At 36.1% G+C, this 26,765-nt stretch overlaps 3 protein-coding genes across 3 annotated transcripts in view; 1 reads left to right on the top strand and 2 right to left on the bottom strand.

Annotated features, from left to right (window-relative positions):
- Nucleotides 1-26,765, top strand: part of LOC149568277 (inorganic phosphate transporter 2-1, chloroplastic-like) — a 54,004-nt gene that overhangs the window by 17,106 nt on the left and 10,133 nt on the right. The gene's annotated exons all lie outside the window — the stretch shown is intronic.
- Nucleotides 3,886-5,298, bottom strand: LOC149568278 (uncharacterized). Its single transcript, XM_089817537.1, has 2 exons — nt 4,468-5,298; nt 3,886-4,325 (listed from the first exon to the last, which is right to left on the bottom strand). The coding sequence occupies exons 1-2, from the start codon at nt 4,855-4,857 to the stop codon at nt 3,909-3,911; spliced, it is 807 nt and encodes a 268-aa protein (XP_089673663.1). The 5' UTR covers nt 4,858-5,298; the 3' UTR covers nt 3,886-3,908.
- Nucleotides 5,270-5,738, bottom strand: LOC149568279 (uncharacterized). The gene is made up of 2 exons (XM_089823402.1): nt 5,650-5,738; nt 5,270-5,510 (listed from the first exon to the last, which is right to left on the bottom strand). Exons 1-2 carry the CDS (start codon nt 5,736-5,738, stop codon nt 5,270-5,272), a joined length of 330 nt encoding a protein of 109 aa, XP_089679528.1.

Here is a 26,765-nt window from a genome sequence, read left to right on the forward strand (position 1 = left end):
CCTGAATTTCCACAAATTAAAGTTGTATGCACCATCCAACATGTTTTCAACTTCGAGTCCCTTCACTATTTTTGGAAGTAGAAACAAACAAACTGAAAATAGAGCAAAGAATAATTCAAAGCTTACAAATTCTGGTTTTGGATCGTTCCCTTAGGCATGCTCTAATATCATGTTAAATTTTCAACCAGAATTCAAGGATGCAATAAACAGAAATACGAAAACAGATGACCCAATAAATTATCCTCGGAAAACCTGGCATTTGAGGGTGAAAAAGTCCCCACAAAAGATAGACCCTTTATTGCATGCCCAACAATTAAAATGTTTTCATTTTTATGATTGATAACTCTAATCAGTCAATCAATAAGCCTTCTTCATAGTTTGATCACTTTAGCTATGTAAATACAAAATGTCAAATTCTACAAGTATCCCAGAGATACTTTTGACAACAATATTGTCTTTTTACACATTCAATGATCATACACCATCATGTACAGAAGAATTCTGTAGCATGTATCATGCACAATACTGAAACATAACACTGTATTTTAGACACATGAATTACCAGGAAAGGGTTCACACACTCAGCTATCTTCGCAAATTCTGAAGAGTAAAACCAACATACCCTAAAACTCACACACATGCTCATGCAATGCTCAAAAGAATAACACAGTAACATAATGATAATATGCACAGTGACTGAAATCTCAGACTTTCATCCATGCTGCAATCTCACACACTGTTCGGCTAAAATGGTCATCACATACTGAATCATCAAGAGAACTGTATTCACATCAATTATCTTAAGTCTCAGTAACTAAAGGGGCAACATCCATTACACATATGAACCGATGGCAATTACACTTCAATTGTCAGCACTTCAAACCTCATCGTTATCAACAGCCACACAAACATAAAGATTATTCAACCTTCGACAATACACTGAGAGTGAATCAATGAAAACCGACAGGTGATAAATGCAAGCACAATTATAACATATTTTATTCCGCCAAATGTATGAGCCATACAAACACAAGGAAACCAATGACACTTTAATACTCAGCATGATCGGTGACAGTTAAGAATGGGAATTGATTCAACTTCAACAAACATCTGAAACATAAATGATGGGTGTAGAGAGAAGACATGAAGATACAAAAGCTGAAGACAGTTACTTGGCCAACTCATCGTCTCTAACACAACAGTATCAGCAGTATACAATCCAATGATACAACTGCAAATGCATCCTATGAAACAGCAAGGATGCTCTGCAACCACAGACTGCTTGACAAAAGAGCTTCAAAACAGGAAAAGATAGCAAGGCACAGCTATTGCAGGTACTCGTGATAGCTCCTGCCACTACAGAAAACATTACCACCAAAGACATTGATGGTTCGACAACAGTAGTGCAATGTCTGTCATCAAAGAGGAGAGACAATCCTTTAAACGTTTCCTCCACCTCTGCAATATGAGATTCACAAAACAATTCTGATAAATCTGTTAGATGCTCATCCCACAAAGCTGAATCTGAAAAACTAAGATGGTCTTGTAGAATAGGAGCAATGGGAGCCTCAATGAATGGCTGTATGTAAGGAAATAATGAAGGCGAAGAATCAACAACTGTCTTTAAAGGAGGACCAGAAGCTCAAGAGTCGGATATAGTATTATGGATAGGATGCACACTTAAGTGAGAGTTGGATGACAATATATGAGATATGAGGATCTAATTCATTCCCATGTTGTTTCGTCTTACAATATGTGCTTTTGCAACTTTCATACATGATTACTCTTCAAATGATAAGATCTCAAATCTACAAATACAACTCACAACAACAATTGTAACCACCATATATGATGAATACTTTATAATGAGGCCTTCCCAAAATGACAAAATTTCTCTAGTGTTAGGATGTCCAAATAATCAGTTACATTGCGATATTAGTAAAAACTGAATAAAATGTACCTTGGACTCCAAAAAAGTGCATGGATGAAAAATCCCAATTAGGATGCCAAGGCAGTTCTTGATGGTTTTTTCAGCTTTTTTCCTTTGACCAGCATTTTGAACTGGTAATCTATTTTTTTCTGGTTTTTTTTTTTAAATTCTGTTTTTTTGCTTTTTCTATTTTTCTAATTTTGGGGTGCTTCTGAATGTATTTAGAACCCAACATACTGCAATTTTAAAACTAATACTGAAACACAAATAATGACAACTTCCTATTCTACTTTTCTAAATTCTGATTTTTAATTGCTCTATCACAAATCTAAATATCAGCTTTGATTTGTACAGCTTAGCAAACAAGAAAGCTATTTTCTGTTGTGTATGGCTGACTGGCTTTGAACTTGAATTTCTTTTGTCACAGGCTTGCTGCAGACGTCTGAATCTCTGAGTTTTCACTGCTGCTACAATTAAGTTACCAGCAGCTGGGCCTAACATCTTTTATTAGAATCTTCTGGGGCAGCTTGGCAGTCATTATGTCATTAATGTGAGCCAGCTCAGGCTATCTGATCAATCTGTTTTTTGACCCTGAACAATCTTTCTTGTAGGAAGTTTCCTTCACTCATCATGAGGCTACAGTCAACCATTCTGTATCTTAACACCTTTAGCCAATGTTCATACCCACTCCATATGTTACAAGTCAAACATGATCCATATGGTTTGGTTAAAGGTTGGTCTGCTTGCAAAGACCAAGTGCTTCTCGTGAACCACTTTTGAGGAAATTATTCCCATTTACAATATATTACATGAGTTGAAGTAAACCAAAGAAACGTGAATCGGAATCGGCAAGGCCGAATCAAATCGTGAATCGGCAATGAATCGGCGATGAATCGGCAAATTTGAAAAAACCCTTTAAATTTAAAGATTTTAACAATTTAAAACTTATTTCATGCACCCTTTATTGAATATAACTTAAGCACACTATAACATCATCAAATAGAAGTTAAAACTTAACATACATAAACATGGAACATAAAATCCATCACATACATAACTATGTTATCTAAAATGTAAATTGTAGGCTAGCTGAAGTAAATAGAAATCAAATGATCATAATGATTTAAATCATAGAATGTATGTAAGATGATCCATAAGACATCAAATCATAAATTTATGTAAGAATCTAAGATGAAGATCCATGAAAGTTTGAAACATATGTCTATCAATGATTCAGTATCAATATCTGTAAACAAAATATAAAAACAAGTCTCCAGCTCAAGCCTAGGCTCATAGTCATCATCATCCTCAACATCATCCTCAAGCTCGGCTACAGCCTCAGCCTCAGCCTCTGAGTATCCAGTCTGCCTAGTAGCAAGGCATCTAATGTAGGTCCTAGAGGACTGTCGAGCCATATCTCCCGCATATAAGATGGGCTCACGAATGTCGCTAGGGCCTGTGTCTGTGCGTGCACGTGTGCATCTACCAATGCCTGAAGAACGTGCTCTAGCTGCCTCAGCCTCTATATCCACCTGGTCAATCCACGAACGGTCTTCCTCAGTGAAGACTAGATCTACAACCTCTGTGAGCCACTCTGATTCTGGATCAATCTCCTCCAGAATGATCGGAGAGGAGTCAGTGCCCAAAATCTATCTAATCCTAAGACGGAGGTTGTAATGAACGAAGACAAGATCATTCAACCTCTGCACTGTCAACCTGTTTCTCTTCGAGTGGATGTGCTCGAACATGGACCAACTGCGCTCACATCCAGAAGCGCTGCTTGGCTGACTCAGAATACGAATGGCAATTTTTTGAACTTTTGGGGTTGTGGCCCCAAACATTTGCCACCATCTATCTGAAATAAGGGAAAATAAAAATAATTAGTCTCATTTACAAATTACAAATTACAAGTTAACTCTAAAATTACATAATCAACTTTAAGTTTAGAATCTAGATTCATGAACATTGAATATATTATTTAATTTTTACTTGGCTGTATTGTTTCCCGAGCATCTATGGCTACCCAGCTAGAGAAAAGTGGCCCTTCTTTATTATTGAACTTATCAAGCTCAATAATTGCAGCACTGCTATCCTCATCAGTACTCAACCTCTGGATCATTGTATATAATCCGGTGAGAACCTCCTCATCCGCCTTGAAGTCAGGACGGAAACGAAATGCCGAATTCAAAAAGTAAGCTGCTGCATGGATGGGTCTGTGGAGCTGATTCTGCCATCTCCTATTAATGATGTCCCAAATAGGGGCATACTTCTCCCGCACTCCTGCATACTGAGCTCTAATGGCCTCCTTGGCCCTATCCATGCCCTCATATATGTAGCCCATAGAGGGCTTCTCCCCATCAGCAGTTCGTAGGAGAGATACAAGGGGCTCAGTGGCCTACATATAAAGTAAAACAAAAATTTGAGTCAAAACTTAAACATAGAATAATTCAATAATGTAACTTAAAGTAAAACTAAATCATTAAACAATTAGCATAGTAAACTGTAAAATATTAAATGTTAAATTGCAATAAAATTACCTTAAGGATTTCTCTAGCAGGTTTCCAAAAACCATCATCATCAAATATGCAATCCACCACATCTATCCCTGCAGTGGTCGTAGCATAGGAAGATGAAATCCACTCCCGCCCAACAAACATGCTCCTCAAATCATCCCTTGATGTCAACAAGGACTGCAAAGTGATGAAATTCGAGGCAAACCTCGTGATCCCTGGACGAGCTAACTCTTTGTCTACTGTGTACTTCCTCATTGTGCTAAGGACAAATGAATGATTATAAATAAACTTGCATATGTTTTTTGCCCTTTCCACACATGACTTGACCCACTCAAGTTTGCCAATTTCCTCCAACATGAGGTCAAGGCAGTGTGCTGCACAAGGGGACCAAAATATGGTGGGGTGCCTCTCCATCAAAAGTTTGCCTACAACAATTTTAAGATAATTAGAAATTCAAATTTCAAACATGTTAGAACTTAGGAAACTTAGAAATTCTAAGTTAGAATTAGAAAAAGTTCAAAATTCAAATAAATTTATTTTCAAAATTTAAAAAGTTAAAAGTTTACTTGCAGCAACATAACTTGCTGCATTATCCGTCACCACTTGCACCACATGTTGTTCCCCCACCTCTGCTATAATTTCCTCAATAACCTCACATAAGTATGTGGTGTTTTTTACATGAGCAAAAGCATCAATGGATTTGAGGAACATGGTATATCCTACAAGTAACAAAACAATGAATTATAATTACTATTAGCAATCAACAAATCAGAATTTGAAATAGTCAATCACGATTCAAAATTATGTATGTAGGAAAGTAGAATGATCAATCACCTCCACATGATACAAGAAAATTGAGGAGTGTTCTTCCCCTCCTATCTGTCCAACCATCAGTCATGATGGTGCAACCCTTTTCGATCCACTCCTTTCGATTGTCCTCAAGCTCATGCCTCATATCCTCAACCATTTCCTCCAGGAGGTATCCACTCAACTCAGCCTCAGTTGGGGCTTTAAACCCCGGACCACAAATGGTAACTGCATCTATCATGTTCTGCCAATAAGGAGTCCTGTCACAAATAGATAATGATATTGATTAGAAATTTAGATGTCAAAAACTAAAATCATAAAACAAGTAGATATAATTAAAGTTCTACTTTTACTTTTAACTTTAACTTTGAAGATAACAAAGAAAAAAGAATCAATTACCTGGCTGCAATAAATGGAATGTTGCAAAAGTACCAGAATTTGCAAATCTCTTTTCTGGCAGCGTCATGAATCTTCTTGTTCAAACCCATGCCCTCAAGCGTGGGTTGGGAGCCAGGAGTAGTGCGGGGCACAAAGTAACTATCCATTCTGTTTTTCCGCACTCTAGGCCGCAATAGGTTGGTGTTGGACTCTGTCTCAATATGAGACCGACTACCACTAACACTCACATGAGCACTAGCACTAGGATGAAAAGGAGGCCTAGAAGAACCCTCTCCAACACAACCTACGGATGCGAAAGCTGATGCAAATGTAGATGCAGTTGCGGATGTGGGAGCACGGGAGCCAATACCTTTTAACCCTTCAAGTTGCATTTTCTTAGTCAACTTGTCTTGTTCAATTTTTTCTAATGCCACTAAACAAGAGCGTTTTGCCTCAGCGGTTTGATGAGTGCAAACTGTGACATCATGGCCAGGTATGCCAGCAATGTGGTATTTCAATCTATAGATACCTCCCGAATTTATTTTTTCTTTGCAAAATATACATTTTGTTTGATATTTGGTTCTCCCAGGAAACTCTTCATTATATTTCCAGCATTCATCTTTTTTACCCATTGTGGAAATTGGAAAATGAAAGCAAAGGGCTGCTGCAATAAAAAAATTCATGTAAAAAATCAAAGTTTGCAACTAATAAACAAAAACTACAAAACAACAAACCCTAGTTTGCAATTTAGTAAAAATAAAAAACATTCAAGATTTGCAAATGAACACTAAAAAAATTTAACAAAAAATGCATACTACACTAACATGCAAAAAAAAAACCAACACTTACCTCTTGCAAATGAGTTGAGGAGTGTTGATATTGACTCCTTAATGCTCCCAATGCAATTTATGGCCTCCCCAAATGGACTTCTGATCTCTTTGGTGCTCTTCCTTCTTGCTGGTTGGAAACCTATGGATTCTCTTTTCTCTTCTTCTCTCTCACTTTTCCTCTCTTCTACTCATACTAAGCAAATAGAAGGCTCTTTAGGGTTATGACAAAGAGGAAAGTCAACTTAGAAAGCAAATAAAACATGTGTTTTTTTTTAAAAATTGAACTTTCTATCCTTGCTGCCGCGGCCGATTTTTGGAGATTCACGATGGCGATTTTGGCGATTTTTGCCATGAATCGCCAATTTTGGCGATTCACAAGAAAAAATCGCCACTAGTGATTTCCGATTCCAAAAAAATCGGGAGCCATGAATCTTATCGCGATTTCGGCGATTTCATGGCGATTTTTGGAACTATGAAGTAAACCACTACCTCAGTGGTTGGATTTAAAAATGGCCTTCTTTGCAAGGACCAAGTGGTTCTCCTAAACCTGTTTTGGTGAAAAATATTTCCACATTTTCAGTTGAAATCAAAGTAAACCACTACTTTTCTAGTTGGATTCAGTGTTAGTTTGCATGCTTGGGCCAAGTGGTTCTCCTAAACCACTTTTGAGAATAATTCCCCACATTTACAAGAGGATTTAGGCAATATTGGTTTTTGTATTGCCTTAAAAAGTGGGCACTTGCTTTGTAAGACCTTTTAGCTCTCCTTTTAGCAATCTCCTAGGTCCATGGATGTGTTTATGCTTGAAGTGCTGCCATTCCTCACGTTTCTGCCTTTTCCAGCCCTTCTTTTTCCATCCTCGAGATCTTGGTGGCCATCCTAAGGCTCAAGAGCCCTTAGGTAAGGGTTGAGGTCGTCCCTTACCCAAAATGTGAGGAATGGCAGCAGTCGGCCTTTTCAATTTTGATTCCACAATCACTAAGAAAGGAGACTTACTCACTTCGTCTGGCCATCCATTATTATCTAAGAAATCCATCCATTCTATATGCAAGCTATTGATCCATTATTTATGTGCACAAAGTCTTCCCATGCTATCAATTTGAGAACAAGATTCATGCCTTTGTCATTTGCAAGCAAGCATTCAAGGAGTTCAAGCCAAGTGAGCAAGGATTCATTGAAGGCCCTCATTTTCATGTCAACAATCATGCATATCCTTCTTGAGATCTTGCTTCTTTTTTCATTGGAGATAGTAGAGTTGGCCATCAAGGAAGGAAATCCATATTCATCCATTTTGCACTAGCTTTCATGTGTTTAGTCCTTTAAGAATTCAAGAGCGTACATACAATCATAGATCTATGATTTGGCACTTGTAGCTCTATTGCATTTGTGGAGAAATCCTATATATCATTCTACATCTTTCATACACTTACGTACAAGCATTTATACATCTTTGTGGATAATAGATCCAAATCCATCCATAGAGATTTGACAAACGAGGTCAATATTTACATTTGTCTTGCTTTAACATGCTTTTTCATTTCAAGGTCAATTCCTAAGTAGTGGCTTGACCAAGGCAAGCTCCTGCCCCTCAATAAAATACCATTTTCCTTGTACACGCATAGATCTACAACTTTTTAGAGCAGTTGTAACATCAGGTTATTCTACATCAGCTGAATTTAATATTCTAATTATCTGATGAGATATATCTAAACTAATACTGAAGTTAATCTAAGATTTCTAAATCTGAAATACTGAATATCAAATTTATTCTAATGATTGAGATTACTGAATTTTAATCCTAATCTAAATTATTGTGAGAAAAATGCATCTAATATACTTAAAAGAATCAATTTATGATACATCTAATTACTGGAAAAGAATCTTTCAGTTACATGCATATATTGCATAAAAGAAATAAAGAAACAAAGATACGTACTGATTTACTTGTAAGACTTTTCCAATTAATTGACCAAGCTCTGACCTTGGTGAGAGGAGAAGCATTAACGTAGGCTTAACCTCCCAACCGCGGACCATTTTACTTATCCCCACAAGTTCTAAATAAATAGAACGGCCCTCCCTACCCTGAGGTTAGGCTTGGGATGTTCATCGATCCAGTCATCAGAGTAATCAGGTGGGTTGAGGTCCTCAACAACTATTTGATTGAATAGCTGAAGTATCAGGACAACAACGCGATCATTTTGTTGTGGCATGTTTGCCCTTTATCGCCCTGGCCAAGGATTTTAGAGGTGGGTCTTTATAACCCGATCTCCACCGCTCAGCTTGACAATAAATTTTCAAAGTGGATTTACATGAGCTTATCTGATTATTTTGAATATTATCAATTAGTGATATCTACCTTGTTTTTTTCTTGTGACAGATTTATCTACACCTCACACCATCAACAGATCTTTAGATTGGTGATTCCTTGGTGCCAGAATCAGTTACATCTTATACTTATTTAAGATTCGGCCTTCTCAGAATTTTCTTTGGTACTCAGACTTGATCTTTATTACTGATTTTTGATTGAATGAGACAGAACAGTTCATGACACAATCTACGGATTTAAAATACGGCTGATATTGGTATAGTTTTATAATAAAAAAGAACATTGCTGAATGAAGTGATAATATCAAACAAAATAAGATAAATTCAAAAGTCTTATTACTTCCCATATCTATACTATCACCAGCATTAGTTACTTTTATTGCTAAACAATGTGTACAGGCTCTGTTGGTATTCTACTAAAATGATAAGCACAAATGTAACATCAAGACTCAATCCGTGTACACAACTCCTTCACTCTGTTTTCAACTCGACTCAGAAAAGAAGACAGTAAAGATGAAAAAAAAACCGTGAGCATAGGAATTAAAATCGTTTTGAAGACACCCTTACTTGTCTACAATAATCCGTGCGCCTGCTGGGTGAATCCTTCAATATACGCTGAATTTCTATTGCTCAGAAATGTGCAAGAGTGACTTTATGTATGCTTAGATGTATGGTTTCGTGGCCAAGCAGAATAAGATAGCAGATGAGGTATGGTCGAGCAGTATAGTCGTTGAATCTTTTAAGGAAATATTGAAACGGATATCACATAGCAGAAGACTTTCAAGGATAGCAAACTCGGGTTATTGAATGATGAATTTGTGAGACCATGGCGGAAAATATGAACAGACAGAAAATGTTGATGTGTCTACGAAAACGACAAAGGCAGTATATAAAAGATATGGATCGGCTTTACAACTTCTGTCGTTACAAGATTATAATACGATTTGGAATTCCATTGATTGGAAATATGAATCGATGGAACAAAGATGGAAAAAGTTTTATCAATATAATTTAATGTTATATTATTATTTTGGTTAAGTTATAATTAAGTAAATACAAGGTGACATTATTGTATTTTAGATCTTAATATAATAGTGCCACTTTGCAAATATTTAATTGTGATTTTAATCAAAGTAATGATATAATATTAAATTATATTATTATTTAACAAATAAAGGTAAGAATTTTTATTTAATTTTAAAGTCATATTATTTTTAGCTCATGTAACCTTCCACTTTGGAATTTTTTGTCAAGCTTTAACAATCTTGCCATGGCGACTTTTGATCAAACCTGATATTCCTGATAACTAGGTCATATGATCATCCCATTTCCGTATGACCTCATTTCGTAATGCTTCCCCTCCTCGAGTCTTTATCTTGCAACCTTCAAAACAATCATTCTCGCCAAAAACATCAACTTCACAATTCATAATTTGTTTAATAATATTGTTAGGAATTCCATCATAAATAATAACTAATTGAACGTCGTCTAAAAACTATTTTCATGAACACAACGGCTAGAAACTATATTCACTTCTCATGAACACAACGGCTAGAAACTATATTCACTTCACATGAACACAACGGTTAAAACTATTTAGTACTTTAAATCGATGCAATGCCTTAAGTTAACTTCTTCAATTCACATGAATATGAATAAGTTAAACAACGGCTATAACTACCATGATGGAATAACGACTAACTTCACTTGAACATGAAAATTTATTTTGGTTCAACGGCTATTTTTAAATAAAAGGAAATTAGGGCAAAATTTGGGATGTAACATACGCACCCCCTTAGGTTTTTCATCGTCCACGATGAAATAGTATCAAAGAACTAATAAAAAAAAAAATTAAAAAAAAAGAAAAATATTTAGTTCCCAGTTTCTGAAAATAGATAAGGGTATCTTTGAAAGATATCATGATAGTCTTCCCACGTAGCATTATCCTCTGAATACTGGTCCCACTGAACCTTGCACTGAGTCACTTCTCGATTTTGTAAGCGCAGCTTACGCACCTCGAGTATTTTGGTTGGCTTTACCTCTACCACCCCTGGCTCTCGTACCTGCAACAGCTTCCAATCAATCATGTGTTCATGATGACTACCAAACTTTTTAAGGTAGGACACATGAAAAATGTTATGCATCCTGGCAAGGGCTGGAGGTAAGCAATCTTGTAGGCTACCGGGTTAACTACCTCCAAAACTTCAAAGGGTCCCACATATTTGGGGGCCAATTTAGCATTTTTGCCGAATTTAATAGTACTTTTTTGGGGCTTAATTCTTAATAACACTCCGTCCCCTATAGCAAATTCTCTGGGTGTTCTTTTCGCATCAGCATAACTTTTTTGCCTATCATTAGCTTCCTTCAATCTCTGGTGAATCTGAAGTACTTGTTCTTCCATTTCTAGGAGCATCTCCGGACCAACTATAACTCTGTCTTCTAATCGATTCCAGCTTATTGGGGTTCTGCACTTATGGCCATACAAGGCTTCAAAAGGTGCCATTTTAATCGAAGACTGATAGGAGTTATTGTATGCAAATTCAACCAGAGGCAGATACGTTTCCCATTGATACTGTCGATCCATGCAATAAACCCTTAGAAGATCCTCTAATACCTGATTAACTCGCTCTGTTTGACCATCTGTCTCAGGATGATACGCTGAACTTATATTCAATTTAGTGCCCAAGGCTGAGAATAATGTCTGCCAGAATTTGGAAGTTATTCTTGTATCACGATCTAAAATAATTTTCTCTGGTACCCCATGTAATCTGAAAATTTCTTTTATGAATTTATGGGCTATCTCGGATGCTCCATCGGATAAATTTCTTGGAATAAAATGTGCTACCTTAGTCAATCTATCAACCACGACCAAAATAGTATTATGTCGATTCCGAGTCATAGGCAACCCTTGTACAAAGTCAATGGATATTACTTGCCATTTCCATTCAGGTACCTCATTTGGATGTAACAGTCCTGCGAGGTATCTATGTTCCGCTTTCACCTTTTGACACTCTAAGCAATTATCTCTTTTTTCATTCCCTTCCAATAGTACGAAGGTTTTATATCTGATAGCATTTTCGTGACTCCTAGGTGTCCTGAATATGTAGCTGAATGATACTTCTCTAGAATTAATCTACGTAACTCAGATTGATTGGGCACATAAATCCTGTGGCGATATCTCAACAGTCCATCTTCCTCTAAATTAAAATCTGAATATTTGGGGTCCTGTGGATCTCTAATAAGTGCCAAACTGATTTCTGCATAAAAATCATCATTCTCCAAATGCTGTAAAATCTGATCTCTCAATTGAAATTTTACCTTAGTCATTGCTGAAATGTGCCTCCTTTGACTTAAGGCATCGACAACCTTGTTTTCCTTTCCCTTAATGTAACTTATGTCAAATTCATAATCTGCTAAGAACTCTAACCATCTCCTTTGTCTAGCATTCAAATTTTGCTGAGTAAAAATATATTTTAAGCTTTGATGATCAGATCGAAGTTCAAAGGGTTTTCCAATTAGATAATGTCTCCACAAATGTAAAGCGTGGACTATGGCTGCTAATTCCAGATCGTGTGGTGCATAGTTTTGTTCATAATTCTTCAATTTTCTAGACTCATAGGCAATGACTTGTCCCTCTTGCATTAACACACCCCCTAATCCTTCACCTAAAGCATCAGTGATTACCATGAATGGTTTCTATGGATCGGGTACTCTTAAAATAGGTGCAGTAGTCAGTTTTTCCTTTAGAAACTCAAAAGCTGATTGACATTTTTCTGTCCAAATAAATTTCTTTCCCTTTCTTTGAAGTGTTGTGATTGGATAAGCTATTCTTGAAAAGTCTTTGACAAATTTCCTGTAAAATCTAGCTAACCCCATAAAACTCCTGACTTCGGACACGTTTTTGGGTATTGGCCATTCTTTGATTGCTTTAATCTTAGATGGATCTACCGCTATGCCTTGTGCTGAAATTATGTGTCCTAGATACTGAATTTCCTTCTGGTAGAAAGCACACTTTGATAATTTCCCATATAATTTATGTTCTCTAAGTCTCTGTAGTACTATCTCTAAATGCTTCTGATGTTCTTCATTTCTAGAATAAATAAGAATATCATCTATGAATACCAACACAAATTTGTCTAAGCAATCGTGAAATATACTGTTCATTAAATTCATGAAGGTTGCAGGGGCATTAGTTAATCCAAATGGTAAGACTGTAAACTCATAATGTCCATATCTGGTTCTGAAGGTAGTTTTATGTATGTCTGTTTCCTTAATTCGCAACTGATGATATCCTGATCTTAGATCGATTTTCGAAAACACAGTCGCACCCCTCATTTGATCAAATAGATCATCTATCTTGGGTAATGGATACCGATTTTTGATGGTGACCTTATTAAGCATCCGATAATCTATACATAGCCTCATGGTTCCATCCTTTCTTACGAACAATACAGGGGCTCCCCATGGTGAGACATTGGGTCGAATCATTTTCTTATCCAACATATCCTGTAATTGAATCTGTAATTCCATAAGTTCTATGGTGGTCATCCTGTACGGGCCTCTAGATATAGGTTCTGCTCCTGGTACTAAATCTATGGAGAAGTCAAATATCCGGGAAGGGGGTAATCCAGGTAGTTCCTCAGGAAATACATCTTGATAGTTTCTTAGATAGGGATATTTTTCTTCAAATGATTCTTTTAATTTTTGTTTAATTTCCCCATCTTCATAAATATAGTCATCTCTGAGTGTAGTTTCCCTTAAATCTTCAACTTTTACTGCGAATATCTCACAACCTTTTCTTCCATACCTTTTAAGCTGCATTGCTGAAATCTGCTGGGCTCTTATTTTATGTTTGACCCCTGAAATACTTGTAGGCCTACCTCGGTCGTCCACACAACTTACTATTTTGGCAAGACAATTTACTTTAGCTTTGTGCTCGTTGAGCCAATTTATTCCTATAATAATGTCATAAGATCCTAATGGTGCTATGTATAAATTTAATTCTGTAGAGAAGTTTGGAAAGTCAACCTGTGCTTCGAACAAGCATTGCTCTACCTTAGCCCTTGTTTGGTTTGCATATTCGATTGTCCACGGTTTTGCCATAAATCCAGATCTTTTTGGAAATTTACTTAATAATTTAGGTGAAATAAAACATTCTATTGCTCCAGTATCAATAAGAATAGTTACTTGGTTACCATAAATCTTACCTGGTGTTTCAATAGGGCCTATTTGTTGCTCTGCTTGTTGATTATCCAGGGCTGCATGAATTCTTTGTTGAAAGACCTGTTGTTGCTATGGCAAGGATGGGCGTTGTTGTTGATTGAGGTTAGGGCATTGTCTTCTAAAATGATTTCCTTTACAAATGAAACAACCTCCTGGTGGCCCTTTTTTCTCATTATTCCTGTCATTTTTGTTCATATGAACATTTCCCTGATTTTCTCTGGTTCCACTGCTTCTATTTTCTGGTTTGTTATTCTTAAAGTCCTTAAGTTGTTTCTTGGGTGGTCCAAATTCAGCACCTTCTGAATTCCAATTGGTTTTTCTCTTACTATCCCTAATAGAATCATCCTTTTTGACCTTATGCTCTTGGCACACAGCTTTCTCCAAAGCTTCTTCCATGGTTCGTGGTGCTAAAACGTCTACAGCTCCCCCTATTCTATTATTCAATCCCATGATAAACTTTCTTACTTTTAGATTGTTATCCTGCTGATAAGGGGGTACATACTTAAGTAATCTGGTAAATTTCTCCCAGTATTTGTGAACTGTCATTTCCCCCTGTTTCAGATTCTGAAACTCCATGAGTTTCTGATCATAGAAGGTTTGAGGTAGCCACCGTGTTCTAAATATGTTGACAAACTTTTCCCAAGTTATGTCGGTAGATCTAATGTTCAACTCTACCTTAGTGTTTCCCCACCAAGTTGCTGCTTCCCCAGTGAATTGGTATATACCCCAAACAAGCTTAGAAGTATCTGAAAAATTCTGGATCTCAAAGTATTGTTCGATCTCCGTCAACCATGCCTCGGCTTCTTCACCAAATTCAGTACCACAGAATTTTGGAGGTTTAATTTTCTTTATATCAGCTGATAAATCAGCTACAATCTCCTTTTTCTCCTGTTTATCAGTTTGCTTAGGGGAGGGAGTCCTATTTTGTTCCGAGACTTCAGTCTCAACTCTGGGTGTCTCTTGCATTTCCTCGCGATGTTGCCCCCTCTGGGCTGCCATCTCACTTATTCTTTTATCCATTGCTTCTAGTTTTAATTGTGTTTCTTGAAGAATTTGAAGTAATAATTCTTTAGAGGTTTGTTGATTCTCTCGAACTATTTCTCGGTTTTCCACATCCTCATTGTTATTCATGTTGAATTTTCAGGAGTTGCACCTGTTAGTTTACACAATTAAGTTTAAAGTTTAGTTTTTTTTTTTTTTTTTTGCTCGAAAGAAAAGTTTAATCCCCATTGTTTGCCAAGATATTTATTTATTTTATTTTATTGCACAACTATGCAAATCTTTAATTATAAATCATATTGCTCGACAAAGCAAATTTTGCAAAATTTATATCTTATTGCTCGACACAACATAATTGCAAAAACATATCTATTGCTTGACAAAGCAAAATTTTTAAACATTGCTCAACAAAGCAAAAATCTTATTTAACATTGCTCGACAAAGCAATCCTTTATTACAAAAAAAAGAATTCCTCTAATGAGGTTGCCTTCGTTCATAGAATATGTTTTATTTTTGTTTTGCAACTTTTGGCTTAATTTGGTACATGTCCCGTACCATCCAAGATCTGTGAAAATGAAGAAGGGGATTGTTCTGCTGAGCATTCCAAATTTGAATCAATTTGTTCTTGTACGCTGCTTTCTTGGCTAGGGTCCATCGAACCCTTTCCTTCTTCATCCATTGCATGGCTTGATACAATGTTTCATCATCTCGAGGTTTAGAGCAGCAAGAATAGTCATACTTAGTCATATTTTTTAGAAGGTAAGGAAATATAGGGTGTCGGGTTTTCTTGCGGGGTGTTCTACGTATTAGCATCCTGTATTTGTATTCATCTTTATTAGATTTCATGGACGTGATGAGCCCAGGTTCAGTGTTGAACCCAGCGCTCTGATACCATATGTAACATCAGGTTATTCTACAACTATAAAATCAGCTGAATTTAATATTCTAATTATCTGAAGAGATATATCTAAACTAATACTGAAGTTAATCTAAAATTTCTAAATCTAAAATACTGAATATCAAATTTATTCTAATGATTGAGATTACTGAATTTTAATCCTGATCTAAATTATTGTGAGAAAAATGCATCTAATATACTTAAAAGAATCAATTTATGATACATCTAATTACTGGAAAAGAATCTTTCAGTTACATACATATATTGCATAAAAGAAATAAAGAAACAAAGATATGTACTGATTTACTTGTAAGACTTTTTCAATTAATTGACCAAGCTCTGACCTTGGTGAGAGGAGAAGCATTAACGTAGGCTTAACCTCCCAACCACGGACCTTTTTACTTATCCCCACAAGATCTAAATAAATAGAACGGCCCTCCCTACCCTGAGGTCAGGCTTGGGATGTTCATCGATCCAGTCATCGGAGTACTCAGGTGGGTTGAGGTCCTCAACAACTATTTGATTGAATAGCTGAAGTATCAGGACAACAACGTGATCATTTTGTTGTGGCATGTTTGCCCTTTATTGCCTTGGCCAGGGATTTCAGAGGTGGGTCTTTATAACCCGATCTCCACCACTCAGCTTGACAATAAATTTTCAAAGTGGATTTACATGAGCTTATCTGATTATTTTGAATATTATCAATTAGTGATATCTACCTTGAATCAGTTACATCTTATACTTATTTAAGATTCGGCCTTCTTAGAATTTTCTTTGGTACTCAGACTTGATCTTTATTACTGATTTTTGATTGAATGAGACAGAACAGTTCATGACACAATCTACAGATTTAAAATACGGCTGATATTGGTATAGTTTTATAATAAAAAAGAACATTGCTGAATGAAGTGATAATATCAAACAAAATAAGATAAATTCAAAAGTCTTATTACTTCCCATATCTATACTATCACCAACATTAGTTACTTTTATTGCTAAACAATGTGTACAGGCTCTGTTGGTATTCTACTAAAATGATAAGCACAAATGTAACATCAAGACTCAATCCGTGTACACAACTCCTTCACTTTGTTTTCAACTCGACTCAGAAAAGAAGACAGTAAAGATTAAAAAAAAAACGTGATCACAAGAATTAAAATCGTTTTGAAGACACCCTTACTTGTCTACAATAATCCGTGCGCCTGCTGGGTGAATCCTTCAATATACACTGAATTTCTATTGCTCAGAAATGTGCAAGAGTGACTTTACGTATGCTCAAATGTATGGTTTCGTGGCCAAGCAGAATAAGATAGCAGACGAGGTATGGTCGAGCAGTATGGTCGTTGAATCTTTTAAGGAAATCTTGAAACGGATATCACACAACAGAAGACTTTCAAGGATAGCAAACTCGGGTTATTGAATGATAAATCTGTGAGACCATGGCGGAAAATATGAACAGACAAAAAATGTTGATGTGTCTACAGAAATGACAAAGGCAGTATATAAAAGATATGGATCAGCTTTACAACTTCTGCCATTACAAGATTATAATACGATTTGGAACTCCATCGATTGGAAATATGAATCGATGGAACAAAGATGGAAAAAGTTTTATCAATATAATTTAATGTTATATTATTATTTTGGTTAAGTTATAATTAAGTAAATACAAGGTGACATTATTGTATTTTAGATCTTAATATAATAGTGCCACTTTGCAAATATTTAATTGTGATTTTAATCAAAGTAATGATATAATATTAAATTATATTATTATTTAACAAATAAAGGTAAGAATTTTTATTTAATTTTAAAGTCTTATATTATTTTTAGCTCATGTAACCTTCCACTTTGGAATTTGTTGTCAAGCTTTAACAATCTTGCCATGGCGACTTTTGATCAAACCTGATATTCCTGATAACTAGGTCATATGATCATCCCATTTCCGTATGACCTCATTTCGTAATGCTTCCCCTCCTCGAGTCTTTATCGTGCAACCTTCAAAACAATCATTCTCGCCAAAAACATCAACTTCACAATTCATAATTTGTTTAATAATATCGTTAGGAATTCCATCATAAATAATAACTAATTGAACAACGTCTAAAAACTAATTTCATGAACACAACAGCTAGAAACTATATTCACTTCACATGAACACAACGGTTAAAACTATTTAGTACTTTAAATCGATGCAACGCCTTAAGTTAACTGCTTCAATTCACATGAATATGAATAAGTTAAATAACGGCTATAACTACCATGATGGAATAACGACTAACTTCATTTGAACATGAAATTTTTTTTTTTTAACTAAAAGGAAATTAGGGCAAAATTTGGGATGTAACAACAGTGAATTTAGATCTCAAAACTAGGGTTTTAGATCTTTGGCAAAGTTTCGGATTCTAAAATTTTGTACAAATCAGGTCAAGGATGACTTCATCCTTAACCCAGGTCATCCTTGATCCTCAAGTTATCCTTGAACTTAAAGTCATCCCTATCTGGAGGCCTCTAGATTTTCAGATTTTGCAGATATTAGTTTTCAGGTCTTGGATCCAAATCAATTTTATGTTTTGTAACTGTCTGCTACGCAATTTCATATTTGAAGTGTTCTTTCCTATTGATCCCCAAGGTGAGTTTGGTTTCTCATTTGTCATTTCATTGTGCTTACTTTGATATGTTAGATCTAATCCTTTAAAGTGCTTTGCTATCATATGTGCTTTTTCATTACTTGCATTTCAGTTGGTCATTATACTTGCACTAAATGAACACATAATCAAATCAATCAATAACACAACAATAAGGGGAAACGACATTCTATAGGAGGAGATTCCTTGAGTGTACAACTTGGAAAAGGACTTAGATTCAACAATAGCACCCCTTACATCCACTTTGGCTAGTGTCAATCTAATTTGGTCCCTTTGAAAGGTTATGCTTGAAGGTCTCTCTTTCACCTTCCCTAATTTACATCGAAAATAAGCGGTAATCAATATATACACCTAAATTTCTCATCTTACATATTAGTGCTTCCTAAATTTTATGTTATAGTTTTATTAGGAAGGGCCTCTCCAAGGTCATCAAGGATGGAGGAGATGATGAATCGTGAGGCTAAGAGTCAAATTCTCGCATGTAACTTTTAAATATCTATCACTGATATTTTCTCATACCATGTCTCATATTGGATTTATATATTTTAGTATTTACCCGAATACAGTGTTGGGGTACCTTTCATTTTGCTTATCCTTCCAACACAATGATATGTTTCAACAACAATCACTATGGTTTCTTCTATGCCCACTAGGGATAATTAGTTATTCCGTTCTAAGGACAATCTCCATCATCGTTGACTTTAAGTGTTAATTGAGAGAAGAATTGTTTGGTGACTTGATCAACTTGACAAAAAGCTTTGTGTTGAAGTTGATGAAAGATCAATCCCGTAGCTCCCAAGAATCACTTGTATGCAAACACCTGTCATAGAAAGAGAAGCAAAAGCTATGTAGGTTGGAATTCTTAGATCCACAAATGAGACATTCTTGATGAGCAAAAATAGGAATTGCTATTATCAAAAGTGAATGGATGTAATAGTTACAAAGAGAGATCATCCTTATAAATGAGATCAAAATACTAGAAGGTAACTAACCTAGGTTGCATGATAATAATTAATTATTATATGCCCAAAGTTTAGCTTAAGTAAACTAGAGATAGTGATTTATAACTAAATCAATATGATTTAATTAATAAGAAAAAACTTTATTACTCTAACATCCTCCCTTAAGATAAACTTAGGGAGTAGCTAAAAACATAGAAACTACTACTCAAAGTAAATTTTGTTCCCGACAACAAAATCTGAGGAGGTACCTAAGTACAACCAAATATTTGAAAAGAGGAGAAATAGAGAAAACTACATGGGAAAAACCCTACTCCAAAAAGAGATGGAAATAATGCTGAAAAGAAATAGTGAAAGACTAAAGAAGCCTCCAAACTAGGGAATGTCCCAAAAAATAAGAACAAAAGATGATCATGAAGAACTCCATTGATGCATGTAGAAGCTGCAAAGCTTTGTCAAAAGCAACTGCTGATCTGAAGAACCTCCACTGAAATAGAACCTGACCAGGTAGAGAAGACTATAATCTGCATGAGTGCTCTCAGAAGACACTACTCAAATCAGGAGGCACAAAAAGCCAATTAACTAAACTTGAAGATGTCGATGGCATAAAACATCTAAGCCTGAAGAGCTAATCAATCGAACATGGAAGGTTGCATCCAAAGTAGGAACGAAAAGAAGAGTGTCTATATGGTAAATGATCCATCTCACCAAAATGCATAGGTTCCTAGCCACTGCATCCGCCTATTACATAGGAAAAAATACTAAATACATAGTTCACTCCATCGAACCAAGGAAGCATGAGAAACAACAGAGAAACTCTCCTAATGCAAACAAGGGTAAGATGACAGGTAACTGGAAAAGTGGGCCAAAAGAACTGCATGTCAAGGAACCACGATCAAGATGCACAAAATAATACGTGTGTACTGAGATGATCAATCTTAGACATGTCATGAGGCTAATGCCATGAAAGGGACTCACTGGACAAAGGAAGATAACAAACAAAGGCAAAACATCAACCCCCCATGGCATTTGAATCAGAGTAGTGCATGCACAATAAGACACAAGATATGGTGAATCCCAAGAATACAATACTTTGTATGAGTGTCCTCAGATGACACTGCTCGAATCAAAAGGCAAAACAAGACAAAACTACTGAAACGAAAATACAAATGCAATATGACACTTTATCTCAGTGCATTTGCAAGATGCATACAAATGATGTCTAAATAGACTAGAAGATACATAAGGCTGATACAATAGATCGTGCAACCTATGACAAATCATTTGAAGCAACGAAATCAATCTCCAGACCTGAAACAACCAAGATATCAACCAAAATGTAAAAATACAAAAAGCTGAATAGAATATGCCTTGAGCAGAATTTGGAAAAACAATGAGCATTGTTGGAAAGAGCTCGGAAAGACCTTTTCAACGATATAAAGAATTCCCAAATCGGAGATTGGATGCTCAAGATGTCTTCCGGAGTGCAAAACTGTACACTTGACTTTGATAATAAAAAAAATCATTAAAAAGCATCAAAATTGAAAATTACCTGTACCAAGGTGATGGGCTCGGAACCAGCTTTCCGACTATATCTTGTTTGTAGAAAATGGACTCCATATGCCTAAGATATGAGCAAAAAATCAAAGGTAGGTCCAAATAGAGCTAGAAGGACAAACAAGAACGTTGATGCACTGTTGATGTCAGCAAGCGAAGAGCATAAATTTGACGGTCAAAAGGCCATTGAGGCAAAAAAATGCCTAAAAAATGACCTAGTTGCTGGAACAAAAGATCCAGTGTGATAGAAAATCACTGTCGTTGGAAAGACTAATGCTGGAAAACAAAAGAGCTGGTGCCGGGAAAATCTGGTGGCCAATAAAACACATGTGGTGACTATACTTTGTTTGGAAAAAAGACTCCCTGAGAAAAAGAACCAAACTATGCAAAGACCATCATGTAATCACTCTGTGATCTACAAAAAATCAAGGTGGAAACACCCACATGTCATGTCAACGGCCACATGGGCGAATCTTTAGGTGGACCCAATAACATGTGCATTGGTGTCAAGACCTTAACACTGCAATTGCATCATTGTCCGAGCCTTCCATCCACAAAAACAAACTAGTCCATCAAAATCACCGTGAAAGAAATGGGAATACAATTCCATGTGCAAAACAAGTTCCAAGGAGGCATCTTAATGGAGCATTGACTGGGGTCCAATGTTGATGATGTGGCATGGGGTTACAAAACACTCCACACATTTCCCAAAAACAAAAGTGAACCAAAATAATGCATGGAGCAATCCATAACAACCCACATCGGATTGGAGATCACTCGTAATAGCTTCCATAACCCTCGTGGATCATTACCAGTGAGTTGATCACATGGAAGCTCTTCGCCAAAAATGCCACGTAACAAACTACCAAATCAAAGGTGGGGTTGGCGTTGCATTCAAGGCACGAAAGGTGAGAGGCAAACCGAGTAAGCATAAATAATTCGTAGGTCAAAAGGAATGCGAAAATTGGTTACCTCTCTTGAAAACCTGTGACCTCTAAAAAATTGGCGACCTCCAAAAAAGTCATTCCTCCAAATTCGCTGATGCTGACCTATGAAGAGATCATCATTGGGCCCAAGAATGCCAAACTGGTTGAAAAACCCCATGCTCGCTGAGCTAAAGAGCAAAAAAGAGGATGAGGGTGCATGTCCAAACAACTGCGTAGACCGTAGACCAAGGTGTGGGTTGTACTGTGCACTAATCAGAAGGAGCTGACGTGTAATTGGAGCCAAAAAAGAAAGGCAAATACCACCTCAAGCATGCCAAAACAACTAGTTTGAGGCAAAACTGCCCATGGGCACCCCAAATTCACTGACGTATATGACAATTTAGGCCCAAAATGTGCATGTGGATGTGGCCCAAGAGTTAACAACAATGCTGTCTTGTATGGGCCAGATCGAAGCTAGAAAGGAGGGCCAAAACCTAGAGGCATAGAATGTGGAGCCAAGGTCAAGGCGGGACCAAATAACTAAACGTTGGTGCCAAAAAAATGACACAAAAGCTTGTCACAGGTGACGTAACCTGCTTGGTGGGGGTCGGGCCCAATTAAAAACCTCAACTCAAATGTCCTTCACAAAAAAAAGTTGGCCTGACATTGGCCAATGAAAAGATCACCATGGTGCTGTAAACCATGCACAGGTCTAGGGTACAGACAAGGCTCACAGGGCCTGCAATAAAATACACAGCCCAGAAACATGGGGTAGTTCCTCATGCATAGATAGGGTACGGGGGTATTGACCTCCTTTGCAAACAATTTGCAAATGCTTTTTTTGATTGATTTTTTGGAAAATAAAAAATAAAAAAATCAATGTTAAAACACTTGCAATAATATATTTTTTATTAAAATAATATTGCCATCTCGATATTCATGCTGTAGTCAGACAGCCTCGGTATAAATTTTTTTTGCCTCAAATTTCAATGTTGTCTAAATTGCACGTATTTTATATAGAAATGAGGGTTTTCGAGCACTCTAAGCTCAACAATGATGTCTGTTTGGGCTCACAATGCTCTGAAAAGTAGCCCTCCTAGATCCAATACAAAAAACCTCTGAAAGCTCAGATTTGAAAACCAATGCAAAAACTCTCAGGAACAAAATAGGGGCATGAAGATCTAGAACTTTGATACCATGTTGAAGTTGATGAAAGATCAACCGCACAACTCCCAAGAATCACCTGCATGCAAACATTTGTCACAGAAAGAGAAAAACAAAAGCTATGGAGGTTGGAATTCCCAGAGTCACAAATAAGACATTCTTGATGAGCAAAAAGAGGAATTGCTATTATCAAAAGTAAATGAATGTAATAATTACAAAGAGAGGTTGTCCTTATAAAAGAGATCAAAACCCTAAAAGGTAGCTAACCTAGGTTGCATGATAATAATTAATAAAAGAATTAATTATTATATGCCCAAAGTTTAGCTTAAGTAAACTAGAGATAATAAGTGACTTAATAATTAAATCAATATGATTTAATTAATAAGAGAAAACTTTATTACTCAAACAATTTGTATGTATCTTTTCCCCTTGTTAGATCAAGAGATCTATTGTGAGGTTTTCACCCCATCGACCCATTGCAAATGGGCACTCCTTTTTGCTTTAGTAGGAGTAGTGGTCTTAGTTGGCCTTGGTAGCAATTTTCTAGTCTCCAAGGCAATGAGATGAGTTTGGACATCCTCCACCCACTTAGGGTTTAGGCAAATTGAGAAGTTAAAATGGAGATGCATGTGAGATGAGAGCACTTAGTTAGCTTGAAACCAACACAAAGATTAATTTAGTTGCCAAAGTAAAAGTTAACTTGAAGAATGCAACTACAAGGCTGATTTGAAAATGAAAACATGATGTTTGGATGCTTTGATGAAAAATAAATGAAGAGAAAATAATGAAATAAATAAGGAAGAAAGTGTGGAGAGGAGACAAGCTCACCAATTTGCAAGAAGATAAGCTTGGCCGTGATGAGTGGACAAGAAGGGGTCGGATTTCGACTCCTTGTCAAAGCTTGGACAAGGAGCGGTCAAATTTCGACCCCTCTTGTCCACTTATTGGCAAAGACTTCATAATCTTCGCCATCTAATTAGGAGAAAATGTTCACTCTATGAGCTTGGTGTCATTGAATAGATGTAAAGATGAGGCTAGAAACTATTTTTTCTCCAAGTTTTATCAGATTTGAAAGGCCAAAGAAAAAATAAATGTGAAAATCAGATCCTTGATGGGAAGAAAATATCGAATCATGGCTCAGAAATAGGAATGGAATTAATCAAGCCTTACAAATCAAGGTGAAATTTTTGAGCAAGAAAGGTGAAATTAAAGTTGGAGGTGGATTTGTGAGTAACGAATGAGCTTAAAATGCAAACCTTGGTAATGAGGGAGGGACAAGAAGGGGTCTGAATTCGACCCCCTCTTGTCCACTTGTGGGTGAAACACCTCCAAATCCCGCTGTCCCCTTTTGGGCAAAAAATTACCCACAAAATTGCCTGCAACATCAATTAAAAGATGAAAATTGATCATTTAATACAAATTTATTTATTTATTAATAAATGCTTTTATTCAAACCAGTTTGGCTTGCATCTTGGGGTAAGGAAGAAGAAATTTCAAACTAAAAAAATATTTTATTCTCCCTATGCATGCCAGCCTAGTTAGGAGACGTGACCCTTGCCTCCAGTTGCCTATATAAGAGGACCAAAGATCATTTCATTTCATCACAAAAACAATCACAAAACAAGAAGTTTGAACTGCAGGCAAGAGCAGATCAGTCATACATTATTTCCCATCAATAGTTCAATCTTGGAAAAAGCATCTGAATTTCAGACCTTTAGCAACATAATATCCAACTCAACCAAGGCTGTGAACATTAGTATTTTCAAGAAAAATCAGAGCAAAAATCAGGTCTGAAATTGATGATTGTTTGCTGTTATGATTGTTTATAAGCTAAGTTTCTTAATTTAAACATCATGCCAGATTTGTCTTGATAATTTTCTAATATTGTCCATGATCATCATTTTTACCAACTTAATACAACTGTCTCCTTTGTCTTGCAAGGTAACTTTGAAAGGAGATTGCTTAGTGAGTGGGGAGTTATGGCAAGATTAAAGATCAAGGACTTCAAGCAAGGATCTACAATAATGAACCTGTTAGTTTGTGGCGACTGATCATGCAAGCACTATACACTTACCATTTATTGTGTGGATTATTTTTTGGGTTAACTCATCAAGCATTTTCAGGTTGAATCGTCAAGCATTTCCGTAGGTTGATTAGTCAATTATTTTTAGGGTTTACTTGTTAACTGACATTGGTAAACCACCTAAAGGGCTATAAATAAGTCATAGTATAATATAAAATGTATTAGATAGTAATTGCTCTTCGTAGGATAATAAGATTGGACTCTTTGTTTAGTAGACGTAGTCCAAGATTGGGTGAACTACACTAAATCTTTGTGTCTTCTATTATACTTATGTGTGCTTTATTCCTTTGCTTTATTAGTTATAGTTGCATGAAACCGTTATCTTTTTGTCATCTAGTCCTATCAAGTGGTATCAGAGGAAGGTTGTTTTAGTTATTTCCTCTAGAGGAAGGTCTCACAGTTGAGTGGGAGTAAAGGCAGATGAAAGTATGTTGAAGATTGAGAAGTTCAATGAGAAGAACTTTCAAGTATGGAAAATACAAATGGAGGACTATCTCTATCAAAAAGATTTATGGTGGCCATTGAGAGGAAAGTCCAAGTAAGACCCAAATATGTTAGATAAGGGATGGGATATTTTGGACAAAAAGGCACATGCTAGTTTTTGGTTATGCCTAGTACAATCGATTGCATTTAATATTACAAAATCAAAGATAACTAAAGAGTTAAATGAAACCTTAGTGCAATTGTACCAAAAGCCTTCCCAAAACTAAAGAGTTAAATGAAACCTTAGTGCAATTGTACCAAAAGCCTTCCCCTTCGAATAAGTTTTTTCTCATGAGGCATTTATTTAATATGAAGATGGTAGAAAGTCTAATGATCTCCAATCAATTGAAGTTGGTTGTGGAAGTTGTCTCAGAGGTTATATAAGCTTAATCAAGGCTCTGGATGGTCAGAGAGAAGGAATTGGGCATACAGTTGTATGAACTGTTCAAGAGATAAGTAATAAAGACTTTTTTCTTGTAACTTTGATGGTCATTTGGGTAGTGTGGTTGATTTGAATGTGTAGATGGTTTAAACATATCATTTCCAATATCCTTTAAGTTGTATGATTGTTTGATTACTTGGAAGCAAAATTCAATTTTTACTAACAAAATTTTAAGGATTAGAGTGCATTTCTTATCACAGTTTGGTAGAACTAATGGAAACAGTTGGACACAACTAATGATGATAACGCAAAAGGGAGATTGATGAAGCAGATGTAGATGAAGATTATAATAGAGCTGCAAAGTATATGTGAAAGAGTCATAGCAGTTGTTATATTGTCATTGATGTCAAGCTATTTGACTATATTGATTCATGTAAGTTGCAATCATCTGAAGGATGTGATGTTGGTTAAAGAAGTTGAAGACAAAGTATGAAGATGTGAATGAAGAAGAGATGTTAAGTATGAGAACCAAAAATGGCAACTGATAAATTAGTCTATGATAGTAAAATGTTGGTTTGATTGTTTCATGAAATGTTAAGATCATGTATAAGCAAGATAGTTTGGTTGGTAAAGAAGGAAAGAAGTAATGAAGCGGAAAGA

The sequence above is a fragment of the Cupressus sempervirens genome, chromosome 3 (assembly GCF_028749045.1).
Source record: "Cupressus sempervirens isolate cs-2001-9-10 chromosome 3, ASM2874904v1, whole genome shotgun sequence".
Lineage (NCBI taxonomy): Eukaryota > Viridiplantae > Streptophyta > Pinopsida > Cupressales > Cupressaceae > Cupressus > Cupressus sempervirens.